Here is an 18,685-nt window from a genome sequence, read left to right on the forward strand (position 1 = left end):
TGGCTCTCTATACTATTTGAGAGGTGTAGAAAGCCAGAAAGCTTCTCCAAATCATGCATCAAGCTGATGTGCAGAGTTAATTCTCACTGGTGGACCAGCTGTGTTTGCTGGGGGTGTAGCCATCCTTCCTGTCCTTAAAGAGCACTGTTCCTTAGTTTCCCAAACTGGTACCCAAGAAAGAGGAACAATCTGGATTGCTTTTAAGCTTCTGTCTTCAAGCATGCTTTGCTTTCTAGCAAGGGTAAATTCTGTCTCTTTGTACAAGTCCCAGATGCAATGTATTGGCAACGCCAACAGTCAGACCACTGGGCTGCTGATGGTACTCTTATTAGCACCGTGCCAATTGAACTTTAGCAAAGCAGTAGATGGTGCCCCTTTCTTGAGACACTGAAACAACCTAGATGCAGCCTTTGGCCCAGGCAGGGAGTAGTGTTTGCAGACAGGCCCACACACCTCCCTAAGGATTTGGCACAGCCTCCACGTAGCCAACAAGCTCTCTCCAGCTGGAGTGAGTAATGCTGGCATGAGGTCCTGCTCTCTGAGATAGAGAATGGCAGGGTTCCTCTGAGTGCACTGCAGAGGCCATTGCTATCTCCTCTTTTTTTTTTTTGGACACAGTGGGGCTGTGCCTGCAGCCTGTCTTGGCAGAACTTCACAAAGGAGCCAAAAACAAACCCCAGATCAAACTGGCAAAGGGCACCCGTAGCTGCAGATGCATTTGCCTGCCTGCTACTGGAAGATTTATTGAAAGTAGTTACAAAGTTTCTAAGAGACAGGGTAACTGTTACAAACTGAATGTGTCTTTTCTCAAAGACAGAGGTGTGACATGCAATGAACGTGCGCATATACAGTGAATGAGGAAGAGTTAGTAAATCTGTGCTCATTCATCTCAGCCATAGAAAAACTCTGAGTTGCTGATATTGTTTTGTTTTCCACCTTCCTCCAGTGTCTGACTTAAACCACGAAGCCAAAGGCAATCCAGCCTGTATTACCATTATTAAATTGTGCTGCAGTGGTGTCCAGACACCCAGGCTGAGGTCATGGCTCTGTTATTTCAGTTCAGACGAGTTTCATGTAAAACCAGATCTTCTCTGCAGTGTTCTGTAGCTACAAAAGATCATTACAGAAACAAGGGAGGGGAGAGTTTAGAAAGATTCAGGCAGACACGGGCTTCTGTGTCTGCCCTTCGAACCTCCTGGGTACAAGCTGTAGAGTGCCTCTGCCAACCCCTCTTGCTATCTTTGGGGCTTGTCTGCTTGGGCCTTGGGTTCTGCGTTGGCCTCATGATATTGCACCAGGTCCGACTGCTGTCTGACAAGCATCAGGCTGGGCTGATCTGCAACACGTGCCCTAAGAGAAAGGGGAGGCAACTGATGGAGCTGCAGCTAAAAAAGCTGCTGCTGCCAAAGATTTTCCTGGAAGCTCTTGTCGGCAGAGGCCTGGAAACACCAGAGATTTCTGTGTGCCTGGGTCACAAGACATTTCAGATAAATAAAGCTGAACTGATTGTATGAAAGTTATTTTTTGCAGAATGAAATCTGTTTCAGAAAACTGGGACTTCGGTTGCTGCTTATTTCTTGGCAGCAGAACACTAACGCCTGTGATGTGCTGCCACTCATCCTGGCAAGCACTGACTATGTGGTTTATAATCTGCGTTCGTACATAATCAGTTTCAAGTTGTTTCTATAGATGCTGAATATAAAATATTTGGATCAAACAGATTGCATTATCTTACATAACTTGTTTTCCATATATTCATACAACTTTTTTTTTTTTTTTTAATTTTTTTTTTTTTTTTTTAAGTTTTAAATTGTATCAGTTGATCCTGTGGTTGGGAGCTTACTACAACAATGGATTGTACTTAGGAACAACCCTTCTTCACACAGAGAAACCCCATCCATGGAACAAATGACTTGTGGGTGGCATTTAGGCAAAGCAGCATATGCATTCCTTCTCTCTTTTTTTGTGTGTGTGTGTGCCTTATGAAAACCTTTCATACATCCTGCAGTGTGTTTTTTCCCTCCTTCTCTTTGCTCTTGCTCATTTCCTGATTTTTCCTTGTATTTATTCTGTCCCAGATTTCCTGTTTTTAGTTTTGTCTTGTTCAGTTGACCCAGCTTCTCATAGTCAGTTATTCAAAGACCCATGAGAAACAATGGCACAAGCTTATTCTTTTAAATATATAAGTGAACTGCAGCCTTTGTAAGTGTGGTGTCTTGTCAAAGCTCCTGCAGAAACCACATGAGAGCCATGGATAAAAGGTGTCTTGCAAGTTCTGCATTTACCTGCTGATACTAAATTTTTTCCTACCCTATTAAATATCTCTATACTGATCTGGATGATTTGACTAGGAACAGAACTGCTATCTTAGGGGATTTCCTTTTGTAACTGCCGTGTGACTGGAAATGAAGTCAGTTTAATGGAGCAAAGTGAAGTGAATATAACAGAATTTCCATTGAGCTGTTTTAATGCTGAGGCGTGGCCACTTCTTTACAGCATCTCCTCCATCTGAAGGATTTTACTTGAGTATGGGCCTTTGACTCATCAAAGCATCCTGTATTATTGAGATCTAAAATAACTGTAACCATAGACCCTTTTGTGGTGAACAGACAGTCTGCCTCCACGTTATATCTCAGCTACATGCTGTATTTCACAGACTTCAGACCTCATTTATTACAAATACTATTTTTTCATTGATAAACTAACACCTTTGCCTACTGTAAGTTGATATTACGTCTTTTACCTTTTATCTTTTTTCTTTTTCAGAGAGAAAATCAAGCAAGGTCTTAAGAATTTGTCAGAAGTGAAACCAGCAGGTGACACGTACATACATGAAGGGTTAAAACAGGTGGGTTTTGCTCAGTGTTTTGCCATCAAAATATCCTCTGTTCTTACCCTATGGGTAGAAACTCATTTTTTTTCCTTTAATACCTGTAGAGCCAAGATTATAATTGCAATCTGTGGGCTGAAAAGCTCAACAAACAAAAGACTGTTGCTATTTAAAAAGAAACGAAAACAAAAACAACATTAAGCCCTTATTCTTAAATATTGGAACCTACTGTCTGACAGTTAAAAGCCATGGATAGCAAAGGAAATCTTATGGTGAAGAATAGATCAATTAATGACCTCAGTACTTCAGAGATGAACTCACTGCTGACTGGAATGTAGTGATAAATGATTTCCTTGTTAGTAATTTGTAAGAGGGTTGTCTGAAGAGATTGGTGTGAAGATGAGACAGAGTTGTTCAGATGGGACACTTTCTTTACTTACAATCAGCTACCTAGTTAAAAGTTAAGATATGATTCTAAGTGCAATAAATATTTTTCATTTTCAGGCCAATTTGCAGATTGAGAAGCAGGGAGCATCAAGGTTTTCTAGTATCATCATTGCGCTGACAGATGGCAAGCTAGACGGTCAAATTCCCTTGTATGCAGAGAAAGAGGTGAGCACTAGTTGAAAACACATATTCTAAGAGCTTGTAATGACCACTGAATGAAAAAATACCTATTCCTTTCTCTATTTTGGGGCAGGCAAAGACATCCAGAGAGCTGGGGGCTAGAGTTTACTGTGTTGGCGTCCTTGATTTTGTACAAGCACAGGTAAGAATACTACTATTTCAGATTTCTAGGTTGTACCATGTTGCAGGGTTTTATATGGTTCATGTTAAGTATTATACGTTAGGCTGTACCTCCACTGGATCAGAAATCAGACGCTCCCATGTGTTTAAAGGCATGAGTAGAATGTATGGGTGTCACTTTTACTGTAAAAAAGACCTGCTGGCTACATCCTTGCTAACTTGTAGCTGCCTGTAGCAAAAGTAAAACTCTTCCAGTAAGACAGTTACCAGATTAGGCAACAGTATATATATGGCTCAGGCAAGGTGTGTAGCTACAGACAACCTAAGCAGAGGTGTAATTGCTTAAGGAAATGGGGAAAAAAAAAAAAAAAGAAAAAAAAAAAAGAAAAAAAAGAAAAAAAAGAAAAAAAAGAAAAAAGAAAATGATCTAAGTATCCATGATCCCTGTCTTCATTGACTAGAAGTTCATCCAGAGCTTCTATTCTCTGGCAGAACTGTCCTAATAGTCACTGTAGCTACTCTTGTCAGGTGAAAGAGTGCAAGAGATATTTTAATACTCTAAAGGCACATAGAAAGGCTTTTTAGTGTAAAGCAGAGCAAACAGGGAAGGTAACTCTGGAAAGACATTCAGAATTACCACCAAAATACAAGCTCTAGAAGGTTTCTTTATTGTGTTTGTTTGGTGTAATGGATCACTACTGAAGAATTTAGTTTGCTGCAGTACATTCTGGCAAGTCCTCCCATTTAGAAAAGATAAAGATAGTTTCTACAGCTGAGAACTCAAAACTTTCTTTTGCAGGGTTGATGAAAAGTGTTTTTTTTTTTGTTTTTTGTTTTTTGGTTTTTTTTTTTTTTTTTTTTTTTTTTGGTCATCCTTTTATATTTTAAGGCTGAAAAGTCACATGAAGTGTTTAATTTGCCAAATGATTCACATGCATGCTTGTGTGTTCTTTCCAAAGCTTGAAAGAATTGCTGACACAAAAGAGCAAGTCTTCCCTGTCACTGGAGGATTCCAAGCACTTAAAGGAATAATCAATTCTGTAAGTACCAGGCAAGAAGTTTAACATTTCCTGAAGATTATAGCATGCTCTTCACTCCCACTTACTTCTCCAGGCAGAAATGGTTCCTAAATCTGTAATTTCAACGTATTATGCTCTCTCCTCCTTATCTTAGAGATGCTGTTCTGTAAATTAACATTGCCTACCACTTCTGCAAGCATTCATGCTCAGATCTTGTATGGAGCTTTATGACTCCAAGCTCAGTTAAGTACAGTAAGTTTGAGGAGAATACATTGAGGTGTGGCTGTTACAATCTAAAATAAATCAAGACCGTTACTTCAAGAGAGTTGAGAATAATTGGTTGAAATCATTCGGAATGAGTGAAAAATATGTATTGCACAAATCTTTGTATTCAGAGAAGTGTTCTAAATACATGCTAGACCTTAACCACTTGTTTTTCTACTAAGGAATGAGATTTTTGGTTGTTGTTTTTTTTTCCAAATGCACCTTGACTCTTATCAGTGAGAGGGGACTCTTCAAATGATTACTCTCATTTGCAAGAAGAGATTAAAGCAAGAGGAATGTTATATGTTTGTGGTCAGTGGCTGGACAGTATTGTAGCTGTCTTTAAAGCAGATGCATTTGATTGTAAGGACCTAATTTATTTACTTTATGTTCAACCGAAGGCCATGTGCTTTGTTCAAGGTTTACACTTCTGCTGCTGCATGTAAGCAGAAAAAGGAACAAAGCTTACCATCAACTTAAAACCAAGAATGAAATCCTTTTTCTCAAAGTGATCTCATTATAATTCATTTCCTTTTTTTTTTTTTTTTTTTTTTTAAATAAAGGATACCACTCACATACAGGATATTATGCACTCATCAATTTATCATTTCCTTTCAATAGCTTGTTGTGGGGTTTTTTTTGTATATGTGTGGAAGTTAACAGCATAATGAGGCAACTTTTTATCCTTATCATTGCTTAAAATAAATGTAATTTCAGAAGCTTCCTTGCATATTCTAAAGAAGGATAATCAACCTTTTCATAGAGTGGCATTTATTTTCCCAAAATGATGTACAGCCCATGTGGTACTCCTTTTTTAATCTCCATTTTGCCATTCAAAACACACAAATCAGTTCTGCTGGTACAAAGGAATGCAACACTGAAGCCACCAGAGAAAGACTTACAAAAGCTAAATGGTTAATCCCACTTGGTTAGGCTACTGAATTTCCAGAAATGTGTTTCAAAATTCATATGTCAAAGCAGAGCTAGGTAGAGAAAGGTTTATGTATGGACTGTCAAACAAAAGTTACTGACCTGCAGATCAAACCCTTTCCAGGAGCTGGATTTATCCACTCTTAGGCTCCCTGAGGAAACAGCAGGAGTATGATCCCTTGAGGATTCTGAAGAGTTGAGCTTGAGAATTCTGTAATTAAAATATACAGAATGTTAACATAGCTTGTAGGCTATCCCCTTATCCTCCATTTTTGTTTGAGGTATTTTTGGGCAGTCCCTGCCTAGTCTGTCCCATATTCCTTCCAGGAAGAAGAATTTTAAGCTCCTTCCTTTTTTATTTATTTTTTTAAATTTTTTATTATTATTATTATTTTTTGTGTGTAGACAGAGTCAGTTTGGCAGATGCTGCTTGCACAGGCCTCAGTCAAGCTTCTTTTGGCACTTATGAAAAGGCCAAGTTCAGAAGTAGCAGATGTGTGCATAGTGTGTGTGTAGAGCAAGAAAAGATGCACCTAACAGCGTCTCATGGTTTAAAAATCAGTTTAAGACTGACAGGAACTGTACAGAAAAAGAACACTTTGAGTAAACTGTTCTACAGCTTCAACATTGTCCTCTCCTTAAAGCTGTGACTGAACTCATGAATTGTTGAGGTTTTCGCTTAGCAGACTGTAGCTGGAGTAGATCATTCAACATTTGGATCACTGTATATTTCTGTCCATAAGAAGACTGTATGTTGTGGCTGTCTGGGCCTAAGGAAAACATTTTCCATGACAACAAAAGAGCATGAGAAAGCTTTTCTGCCAGGAAACATATCAATGCATCTCAGTCTTTGCCTCATTGGTCTTATTTGTTGGGTCAAGTTGATTAGATGAAACCAGGCTAATGATTTGATAGCTTCTGAGAACTTTTAGAGGCTGGGGTATTGTCCCCAGCTTCCTGAAAAGCACTGAATTTCACTGTAGTTTCATTTTGCTGTCATGTCATCTAAAACAATCCTATCTTCTCTAGTAAAGCACTTTAAATGTCTTTACTGGAAGCAGATGGTTAACAACATGCTATCGTTGCCCTTGTTTTTAAACTATACGGTGTAGATGGAAGTATCCATAGATAGTTTTTATTTTTCCTATTTTGTTTTTGTTTAAAATGCATGTGTTTTAACATGATTGGTGTGCTGTAGTTATAAATCAATTAGCATCGAAAGGGTTTTGACTGATTGTGACAATTCACTCTCATCACATTGTAAAATTGGTAAGCAAGATCTAATCAAATATGAAATACTACCAGTTTTCCTTTTATTCACAATTATAAATCCATTTCAGTTTCCAAATGCACTAGAGAGTACAGACTCAAAGAGACACTCTGTCATAAAAGGGAAGTATAATTTCAAAAGAGGAAAAGGAAATACCCAAGTCACAAACACGCAAAAGCACGGCTTGAAGTGCAGTGCTAAAGGCTCAGTTGTGAAACCTTCAATTGAAATGGTTGAATATTTCTTGTTTAATAAAATATACTGTTTACAGAAATAGCAGTGTCCCAACAATTGAAACCCTCTAGCAAAACTACAACACAAAATTGTTCAGTGGGAATGGTAGGAGAAGCTGCTCCTCTATTCTACTCTATTTGCCTCTACCAAACTTTAAGCTGTGAATTTTTTTTTAATTTTTTTAATTTTTTTTATTTTTTTTTTATTTTATTTTTTTTTTTGCTGCTCTGTTGTTATACTTGCAGTAAATTGAAGGAATCCTGAGCAGTTAATCTTCATTTGTTGATGGGAAAACAAGTAACAAGCTTTATCTTAAGAGTTTCTGTTTTTACCTGCTTCTGCAGTTGTTTGAGGTCTAAGTGATTATGACAATTTATTTGCTTTGGATAGCTATATGAAATCACAGCAAGGGGACTAGAACTTGATAAACATTAAGGTCCCTTCCAACCTAAGTCATTCTATGACTCTATGAAACACGTTTAATGATGGCCATGGATTAACGTTCAAGGCAGCTGGTGATCAGCATTTAGAGAAAAACAAGTTAAGATCTTGAAAGCATGTATTTAAATTAAACTTTCCTACTAAAGATAAAAAACCCAGTGAAGTTTGTAAGAATTCAAGCACCTCCATGATGCATTGCATTTTTTATTTTTTTTAATAATACTGACTAACAATTAAAAACTCTTCACAGACTCATGTGAAGAGGTGACTGTTTTTTGAAGTTTCCAGCTCTTCTGACATCCCTAACATCTAACTTTACCAAGTAGTAAGAGAACAGCATTGTCAGAGTAAATAAATCCAAGGGGAAATCTAAAGCTTAGAAGAAAAATGCTGAGGGCAACTTATTATGCTATCAGGAGCAGTTTACTGATTCAGTTTGGCTGATAATTACAAGGACTCTTGGGCTTCTTGGGCAAGCCACAGCAGTGTGAACTGTAAGGTTTTTTGGAGTGCACAGTTTATATCAGCATGTGGCAATGTAGCACTATATGAGAAAATGAAATTGTTCTTTTTTTCCTTTCCTCTCACATAAGTGATTGAAGTTAAATATATATATATATATATGTATTAACGCTAATTAAATAATATATACATATATGTATATATTTAACGAAGAACCATTTGGGAATTTATCATTTTCATAGAATCATAGAATGGCTTGGGTTGAAAGGGTCCCCAAAAATCATCAAGTTCCAAGTTTAATTGTTAGGCCTGAGTCCATCTGTTGTAACCAAAATACTGCCCTCCTAGATGGCTTTGAAAAACCACTGAGGCAACCCCAACAATCAGACATGTGGGCATGGAACATCTTAAAGAGAGAATGATCAGGGTCAGGGCTGCTCTAACTGCTAACTCACATGCATCTAGCTTGGTATAGTCCTGAACCAGTGCCTTCACTTGGAGAAATGTTGTGGATTCACTGTTTTTACTAAAATAGCTACTAACTATTAATAATACTAACTAATAAATACTAACTCAATTTCCTTGATGGAGTCAGATTCCACAAGGTGACTAAAGGCTGTGGGGCAGACAGCCTGGAGAAATTTGGGAGACATATCAAGCATCAGATAAACTCTGTAATGCAAAAACAGTACTGGACTCTTTTAAGGGAGCAGAATATATCTGCAATCATAGAAGCAGAAAATGTTGCAGTTCTGAACACTGTCACTTTAACTGTTTTGGTCAATTATGAAACAACAGTTGTAGAAACAGTGAGAACAAGCAATTTAGTAAAGGATCTGGGAGCAAAGATACTAGTGCCATTTGAATCAAACACTGGGGTCTTTATACAAGACCATAACGTCTCCATTGCATTGCTGGACAGCTCCATGTGTTTTCGAGCACCCGTCTGCCTGTCTGCCCTACCCCATCTGAAGTTGTTTACTGCCTGTTTGAGTGCAGGGGTAGTCTTTGGTAGAATCAACCTTCTCTACTTCTATTGGGTACATTGTACTTGTTGTTGTATTTGGTAGATTGTTATCCTGTTTTGTTTTTCCCCAATAAGGCTGAAGTTTCTGCACTGTCCCCATAAAACTCGACTGTGAGACAGTATGACATTTTATTTCCAACTGCTTTTGCAGTATTTTCACATTTTGCTTGCATTTGTTATGCATTTCTGTGCTTGTGGCTTGCACAGCTCAGCAAGTCAGACTGTATCACATTCTGAAAAGCAAAAAGAGATAAGGATCCCTGCTTCCTCTTTCTTTTATACAAACACAAGCCCTACTGATTGGAGAGTGAAAGTTGTCTAGTTGTCTCTGCAGGCAGAGCTGGACAAGGCTTGTGCCTGTAGAAGTTAAATTAATAAAGCTTATTTTAGGACTGCTATTAGAGCTTGTGGCATTTGTACATAGACTTCAAAACATTTTTATTCTAATGTGAGTTGGCAGCATTTAATACTCAAAGTTAAAATATATTTCATACTTCAGAAACCCCCACAGAGTGGTGTCAGATAAAACTATAGGAAATTGACTCATGCAGAACTAAAGAGGAAGTCATTGGCTTAAAAAGAAACACTTCTGTCTAGAATGGTTTTATCTTGTGTTGTTACAGAAGTTCATAAGAATTCTACCTGCAAGGGATTAGAACTGAGCGTTCATCTTTTTTGCTTGTTCATTTTGTTGGCACTCAGTCTTGAACTGGGCATTTTAAGTGGGAAAAGCACCCTTAATCAAAGGAGAAAAAAACTGATCAAGGAATATAAGCTAGGAAGTTGCATTACATAGGATGTATTTTACTTGTACTTCTGAAGTTATTTCCACGTTGGCAAAAACCATGATGGGGAAAAAGACCCACACCCTTAGCGTAAAGTTTATCTTCATTAAAAAAAAGACAAAAACAAAAAACCACAAAACCCCTCCACAAATATCCAGCTGCAAATTTACAGTTGGTATTTCAACCCTAGGTCTTGAACTTCAGTGTAAGTATGGAATAAGGCACTAAATTATCTGGACAGCTCTCCTGCAACTATATCTTTACTACTGCATCTAGCTCTACATATCTCTTTACTGGAATGATATTAACAAAAATAAGAAGGAGGCTGGCTAGCAGTATAGCCAATGGCAAGAAGGGACAGAACCACAGGAAAGAATAATTCTTAGAAGAACAGAATAATACATATCAGTAGCTCTTAATGCCAAATGGTTTTTATTTTTTATTTATTATTATTATTATTTTTTTTTTTTTATGGAAATACCTGCTCTGAAATCAGTTGCACCACTTGCTGCCAGGTGTCTTAATGCCTTTATGATTAAGATTCCTCTCTGACCAAGTTGCAAGCAATTCAGTTATTGAGTAGTCATCAGGAGCTAAGTTATTTCCAACACTTTTGCCCTGAGACAGCTCAGCTCACTAGAGCTAAAATCCATCCCTGGTCTACTTGCTTGGAATATACTAAGATGGCTTCTCACTTTTTCCTTAAATGATATCCCCAAGCTGCAGGTAAGGGGAGAAGGGTCAGCAAACCAACTGCACGCTGTTAAGATTTTTCAAGAGCAAAATGAGCTTAAACAGTTCATTATCAATTATAAATGAATGTAATTGGATCGTTTCCTGTAGGAAGAAAATATGCTCAGTTTATGCCCTGGGAATCCAGGAAGCAAACTATTAAACATTTAAGGAGGTGGGGATGAAGAGGGAGGAGAAATGCAACAAGTTATCATTAAAAGAATTATTGTGATTAAATCAGTCATCTTCTTTAATCCACTTGAATGGTCTAATATTCGAGCTGCACTCAGTGCAAGGTTTAGAGCTAATGCTGTGTTATGTTTTCCATGTGATTGAGACTGAGTAGATAGTTTTGGGAATTACTGCATGTAGATGTTAAAGGGACTCAATGGCCTGGAATGGAACGCTTTCTGCTCTATCCTTCACTGCTGTGCAGTCCTTAATTTGACATTCTCTGACATATTACAAACCAGATAATGTTCTCCTGGAGAACAGAGAGCTTGATAAGCCAGTAACATAACTGACATGGCTCCAGTTTTCATGAGCACACGTGTGCCTTGTGATTTGGATACAACTTGTCATCTCTCCGTACATGGCTATTGGTTCTGTTACATAAGGACAAGCGTAAAACTTGCTCAAAATGAAGCGCTTACAAGTTTAACTGAGATCTAGTGTTTCCTTAGCGATAAGTTGCTTTGAGACAGATTTTACTCACTAATTAAAAAAAAAACCAAAAAAAAACCAAAAAAACAAAAAAAACCAACACTTTTTTGCTGCTATAGAAAGTAGCAGTTTATCTAGATTCTTATTTACATTACTTGCTAAGTACTGGGTTTAAAGTTGTTTTTAGTAATGTGAGGGTAAAGGTTCTGATGCTGTTAAAATCTGCATCTCTTCCGACCTGCCGTTTTGTCATCTACATTTGGTTCACTCAGCGACTGCAAATGAGGCAGTGCTTTGACATCGTATAATTAGAATATTCCCACTAACCTGACACTGCAGCAGGCTTCTCTCTGATGGTTATTTTATGCAAGACCATATGTCTCAGGGATTTTTTTTCACTTCGATGGGGGACAGGATAGCAGCTCTCCTCCACCTCCTTTCCTGTTGCGCTTTGTCTAAGGCAGTGTCAGGAAGTAGGCTGAAATTGGCAGCCAGCTGTACTTAAGAGCACAGATGTTTGGCACCAGACAGAAGTATATCCCCATTATGCACGTAACTGCTTCGGTTGCTTTGCCATTGCTTTGTTGGATGGAAGCATCAAAATGGTGTTTCCTATGAAAGCATTTGTTTCAAGTTATCTCAAATAGACTGCCTTCCATCTAGGATGGGATGGTACCAGTGCCTGGTGGCTTTTGTCAGAAAAAAATCTGCACTGGGAGAGAAAGGAGGGAGGGAATATATAGCTTGATTCATCACAGTACTGATATGAGATATGGCATGATCCTATAGATTTGGTATTGGAATTTCATTTTGCTTGTGGATCCTTGTATGGGAGATTGGTAATCACAGCCTGAACCTCTGATTAATCAGCTGAGGCAAGTATGGGGTCAGCTGTGGGAGCACAGGTGAGAGTGATGTAGCTGTGCTCCCGGGAGGGGTGGAGCTTGACTCCATCCCCTCTGAGACCTCATTTAAGGGCTGACTCCCACTGGAGCAGTATCTCTTGGAGATCGCTCACCAGGGAGGACTGCCTCAGCTGCTTCAGTCAAGGCACCACCATTGGTGAGTTTTTCCTTTACTTATTCACTTGTATACCTTCTGTACATTTTGTTTCCATCTGTACATTTAAAACCAATACAATCCTACAGGAGAAATTGTGGATGTCCCATTTCTGGAGATGTTCCCGGGGCTACAAGAAGCCTGATCTGGCAGAGCTAACCCTGCCTATGGCAGGGGGTTGGAACCAGATGAACTTTGAGGTCCTTTCCAACCCAGTTATTCCATGATTCTATGAGCTTGGTTTAACTCTTCTTTTAAATTAAATTCAGACTGTGAAGACATGGGGCCACTGAATACTATCTGAAACAATTCCAGATTTAACATTTGAGACGGGTAGCAGACCTCAAGGAGTAAATGTGCATGGAGAGTCTGGCCTCCCTAAGAGCAGAGAATTCATGAAACTTCAGGAGCATGCTTCTAACCCATAGATCTTGAACATGATTAAGATTACTCATCTGAAATCAGTGCGGTCAAAGGATCTACATATATTCATTTGCTCTCATCGTCTACTCCAGGCCTTCAGCTTTAAAGTCTAACAACATTGCAGTATAAAGGGGCAAGGACTGTTACTCAGTTAAAAGGAACAACAACTTGTAGATAAGAAGGAAATCTGTAACAACACCTGCAAACATACAACCTGAGCTTTCACTGCCTTGATTCACTTCTGCACACCGTAAGACTCAATTAGCATGGCATGGCAATTACTGAGCTACCAACAGTCAGCATTTCAATCTTCAGAAGAAAAATAGCAAGTTAGTCCTCTGCTACGCTTAAGCACCTTCTGCTTAACTTTCAATTCATTTTCACTGCCTCAGCAGTAGTGGAAAAATGTTTTAGGAACATGAGAGAGAAAAAAAGTTTCCAATGAGACACTTAAATGACTCATATAAAAACAAAAACACATGGAAACATGGGTTAGGCACAGTCTTAATACACCAATCAGGACAAATGAAACAAAATTGTTTTAGGAGCTGAACTGACCACTTCTGTGAACTCCATGCTAATTGGCTCTCCTGGACTCGCTCTGGCCAGACTTTAGCCAGGCCTAGCTGGAAATGACTAAACCAAACAATAGTACAACACTGCGTTACAAATTCTCATAAGGCTTTTTTTTTACAGCTCTAAACTGGGATGACACTCAAAAAGGTATTAACTTACCCAAGAAAGAGTAACTCAAGCACAGTGCTCTACAGTCCCAGGCAGTTCACGCAGCTGTAACCCAGCATTTCTAAACCTTGTTTATGCACACACTTGCACCAAATGATACCTGCCTGCTAACTACTTTTTTTTCTTGCCTATTGCTCCTGGAGCTGCTCTCCAAGCACCAGGTGTATGGCGCTCCCTAATTAACATTTAATGGAAAACAAAAGGTACAGGCACTAATTGGCAAGCAACAATCTCAACCTGAGTGTTACAGCTGATGACTAAAAACTGTGCCTGCCTGCCTAAATCTCACTGAGACTAGTAATGTTACAGTTAGTTTTCAATGGTATTTTGTTTTCATGGCTCCTCACAGATGCTGTTTGCAAGTTTTATTCTGCAGCACCCCCCTTCCTCACCTGTCTCCCTTTTCTTCAGTGTATTTTAAGTAATTCTCTTGATTCTACAGTAAGAAAATGACAGGGTGGTGGGTGGTTGACTAGCACTGTGTATTTACTGCTCTATCTTGAATGAGGGTGGAAGTGAGAGAGGTGCATCCTTTCCTGATGTAGGTGTCACAGTTAACCGCGAGATCTACTTGGTGCATTTTCTGAAGAAAAGCACATCTGCTCTATGTCAAACTCTGAGTGTGGCTTTCCTAGTTTCAATTCTGCTTGTTGTCTGCCATGGTCCTAGAGCTGCTTTTCTCCCTGTTGGTTCTATTTTGCCCACTGTGCATTGTGTTTAGGGCACCCCTAGGGAAAATGGTGTAAGAGAGAGTGGAAAGTAGAGGGGTAATAACATCAAGAAAAGGTACTATTTTGAATATGGTGGTAATCAGGCAGTCAGAGCTTTTTTAGTGGTCCTTTGTCATCTTTTTGTGCAGCATACATTTTGTAATGAGACTGGCTGTCAGGATAGCAACAGGCAGTGCTCTAGGCTCCAAGCTTGAAGTGCAAAGAGCAGGAGCTAATATTGCAGTGAGTAGAGTTTTGCACACTGATTGTGGAAATGATTATATTGCACTGTCAGCATATATTTCACATAACTTGCCCTACATGAGTTTAGCAAATGGGATTGCTTTTAAAAGGTGAATGTTTTCCCTCTTCAAAACTTAACTCTGGAAAAGAAAATTAGATGTGTTTGTTTTATTACAGCGCATGCAGTTCACAGTACTGCATTGCCTTCCCTGTAAGGAGTCAAGCCAAACTGATTTAGGGTTGGGAACCAGAGAGCAATGATGTAAACAAAGAGATGCATGTTTGACATGGAACTGTAGGCAGTGAAGGATACTGATGACTTTAGGAATCCTTTGTTCAAGGTAATTAGTCTGCTCAGTGTGATCAAAATTGTCAAAAAACTTCCTCCAACAGTTCATGGCCATACTGGTCTTCTAACCAGTTAGCTGTAACTTGTATGTCCATATACATGTACATACACTGTTATCTGGTTTCAGAACAGTAACTAGACTTGAAAACTGTTGTGGTGGTTCAGTAAAACATCCAGCTGTGCTGTTGACCTGCCCCAGTTTCTAACCTCTGCTTTCAGTTCTGGGGAGGAACAGATGCCACAAGAGTTATGATTTATGGTGCTGCTCACTGCCAAAAGCTTTTGAACTACAGACCAGGGCTAAGTAAAATGGAATGATGCTGTGAAATGAATTGACACTTAGCATATTTTATTAATTGTCAATGTACAGTTGGGTTGCTCATGGCTTGTTACTAGTGCATTGTTTTCACAATTTCTTGGAACGTGAAATTCATTAAAGTGCTGGAAGGGAAAGTTGTTGTAGCCTGCTTGTAACACTGTGCCGCATGGTACAGCTCTGTTCTGCAGTATGTTCCCAGTACATGGTAGGCAAAATACTTACAGAGCTGCAGGAGCTGTACAGTTTAAATTCTCTGAACTTTCAGGGGCAGCAGTGAGGGTGAGAAGTGAGCAAAAGCAGATCCCAGCACGTGACACGTTAAAGAGACCAAGGAAGGTGCAGAAGGCAGGCTTTGTATGGGAATAAATGTTGCATAAAGCAGTGGCAAGATCTATGGCAAAGCAAGAATTATAAACAGAGATGGAGTCTGCAAAGCCTGTAAGCACTGGTGTGACTTAGTCCATCTCACTGTTTGGCTGGCTTTTTATAGTTTATTGTAGGGATGCATGTTTTTTCTATGCTAAAATGCAGTGATGTGTGTAGATGTATTTTTTCGACAGCTTAAATAATTCTAACAAAACACAATTCTCTATTTTGATTGGACGTGTCCTGGTCAGAAACTGACAGCAATTCTGTAAAGCATCTCTAATTGAATCAAGTGCTAAACCACTTCTTTATAAGGTGCAGTTGATGTGAGCCTTCAGGAACCTTCTAGTAGGGAATGCACAGGCACCCACACATATTGATACAGATTTTTAAGTACGGATTAACACTCAGATTGCTTGGTTGGCAATTTGTTAGGTGAAAAGTTGTCCCAGTCTGAGAAGTGGATAGAGGAGCTGGGCTTTCTAGGACTGTTCAAAGAAACATTCACATATATATGTCTGAAAAAGGCTGAACTTTCCCTGAATACAAAGCTGTGGCATCTAAACCTCTGAAAGGTGAAGGTGGAGATAGGTGCTAGCTGGACCATGCAGGACTTCATATGAAAACTTGAATGCAAATTAGCCTGTTCAGGAGCTAAACAGTTCATTTGGATATGCCCTTAGCTGCCATTAGTAAACAGGATGTGAGAGCAAGATTATAGTATGAAGAGCTCTGCCAACTGCATGCATGCAAATACTGAGGCACTAGTGTAGAAGGAAGCTCATTTTCTGCATGGGACATGAAAGCCTTTATTCAGCAAGTGACTTACTAAGCATTAGCATGATCTCATCCCTACTGCCTTCAGTTGAGCACTCATGCCTGAAGGTACAGGTGCAGTTAAGGAGCATAAGAGCTGTCCTGTAGGTGGAATTGAGCAGCCTTGCAAGTGATTTACAAATGACCCTTTCAAAAGAGGAAATGTATTTTTTTTGGTTTTGGTTTGGCTTGGTTTGTTTTTTCTTTTAAAGCCAAATTGAATCCTGGTGTTTATCCATAAAATTACATCAAGGATGCTTTTGAGTGCTTGTGGGTTATCTCAGAAGCCTTTATTCTAATAACTTCTGCTCTCAGAAATATTCTGAAATGATTCTCTTGCTTTACTGACAAATGCTATGCAAACTGTACAGCATCCATTCACCTAATGGCTATCAGATGTGATTTCACTGAAAGCCTCAAAGGCTCTTTTGCTTCCAACCAACCCTCAGAAGCTGTGCGGGGCAGCATTTGCAGCACCGAGCTTGAGTAGTGTTCGCACTGCATGCTATTGTGGCAGCTTTTATCATAACTGTTCATAGAAAATGTAGGATAATTTTTTTTTTTTTAATCATTAAGATACTTAGTTGCTGTGATTATAGCATGCTATATGTAGAGGAACTACAGAATAAGATGTCCTCAACTGCTAAGAAAGGAAACATCAGTGACTTGAATTTCACATCTCATTTTCTTGAAGCACAGGAGACTGAGGAGACTCACCTTGAGGAGTAGCACTGCTACCTTCTTTCACCAACAGCCACACATGGTTCCAAATGAGCATTAAAATGAAAAGCCTACAGCTGTGATTTTGACACCATCCTCTCATTTGGATGAGCTCCTGTAGATCTGGAGCTGTAACCCATTCTGCAAAGCTTCTTCTGTCTCAGATTTGCAAGAAGCATTCTGTAGTTCCTCCATTGCATTTCATGCTCTTATTTGAATTTACTGTATGTCAGCAGAGTGCTTAAGTATCCCATGCAAGGATAGCCTTATATGGTCATTATTTCAACTCTTCCTGTGGGTAGTAAGTTTCTAATTAATGAATTTGCAGTGCCAAATCCTTCCCTTTGATTGTCATGATTCAGAGAAGAGGGAGCATTATAAAGATTTGTGGAGAGTTCTTTTCAGTCTTGCTAACTTTGCAGTCCAGGTTTCCACAGCAAGATAGGTTGAAGTTATTTTAGAATCATAGAATAGCAGAATAGAATAGCAAAAAAAATCTGAAAGCAAGCAAACACTGAACCAACAAAGTTCTCTAAATCCTGTTAGATGTGAAGGAAGCATTGATTACCACATTTGAGAACATTTTTATGTTCTCCATTGCAATAGCTGTGAGCCAAACCTTTCCAAACTAATTAGACTTGGTAAAATTAATAGGATTAGCATGAATTATGTTTTGGATTCACTTTATCTATCTTGTACAAATTTTGCTTTGAGGGAGCATTTGGAAGAACCAATAAGGGAAAGTCCAAGGAAAAGGCTGTCTATATACTTCTGGGTTGGCTACATCTGATTCACCTCTCTGCATTTCTTTCATTTTTGCTTCTTAAAGTTACTTGAGACTGCCGCTGAAGGGAAGGTTTCCTGAGATAATGGGTCAGATTTTAATAGCAGCTTCCCCATTATATGTATGAGCCATCAAGACAAGCCATCCTTTGAATAACTCAGAAAAAGAAAACTCAGTCTCTTCATGCAGTTGTCTTCCTGGTGTGAGTTTAGTTTGGAACACGAAAATGTTAGGCTATTAAACTTGCTAAGAGATTGAAGGTGTTTGAGCACAGCCTTCTCAAGACAAGCGAGGGCAATGAATGACAGTGGCTTAAATGAGGACAATTAATATCAAAGCAGTTATGTATTTTTTAAGAAAGGCATTGAAAAACCTTTTATTAGTTATTTTTCTTTGCTCTTACCACAAACATCACATCTCTGTGTAACAACTGAAATTTCATGGTGCTGTGGGGAAATGCAGACATTCTGAATTATTCCCTTTTGCTTATGAATTTTGTTAGTGAATTCTAAGCCATATCTTATATCAGATGCAGTTTTTATTTTTCACTGTTTATTCCTAAGTTCAGATGGAGTTAAGCATGCCCAAATCGGTTGTTTGCCTGCTTGTGTCACATCTGGAAATAGTGTTGGAAAATCAATATAAATATGGTGGGGTTACAATAGCACTTCCCAAGGACAAACAGATGGAGTGTCATTGTTCCAGTCCCCTCTCCTCTGTAACACAGCCCTCACTCATCAGACACTGA

General features: G+C 38.9%; 1 protein-coding gene and 1 long non-coding RNA gene across 2 annotated transcripts in view; one reads left to right on the forward strand and one right to left on the reverse strand.

The window, feature by feature from the left end:
• The window catches only part of ANTXR2 (ANTXR cell adhesion molecule 2), a 102,152-nt gene that overhangs the window by 5,729 nt on the left and 77,738 nt on the right, over positions 1-18,685 (forward strand). The window contains exons 4-7 of the mRNA XM_072334727.1: positions 2,767-2,848; positions 3,335-3,442; positions 3,531-3,599; positions 4,537-4,617. Coding sequence (XP_072190828.1) covers positions 2,767-2,848; positions 3,335-3,442; positions 3,531-3,599; positions 4,537-4,617 — 340 coding nt within the window. The remainder of the gene's footprint in view (positions 1-2,766; positions 2,849-3,334; positions 3,443-3,530; positions 3,600-4,536; positions 4,618-18,685) is intronic.
• LOC140251224 (uncharacterized) lies at positions 1,236-13,759 on the reverse strand. Its single transcript, XR_011903386.1, has 3 exons — positions 13,622-13,759; positions 5,893-6,001; positions 1,236-1,350 (listed from the first exon to the last, which is right to left on the reverse strand). It is a non-coding gene; the product is annotated as an uncharacterized lncRNA (long non-coding RNA).

Source organism: Excalfactoria chinensis, chromosome 4 (assembly GCF_039878825.1).
Source record: "Excalfactoria chinensis isolate bCotChi1 chromosome 4, bCotChi1.hap2, whole genome shotgun sequence".
Classification (NCBI taxonomy): Eukaryota; Metazoa; Chordata; class Aves; order Galliformes; family Phasianidae; genus Excalfactoria; species Excalfactoria chinensis.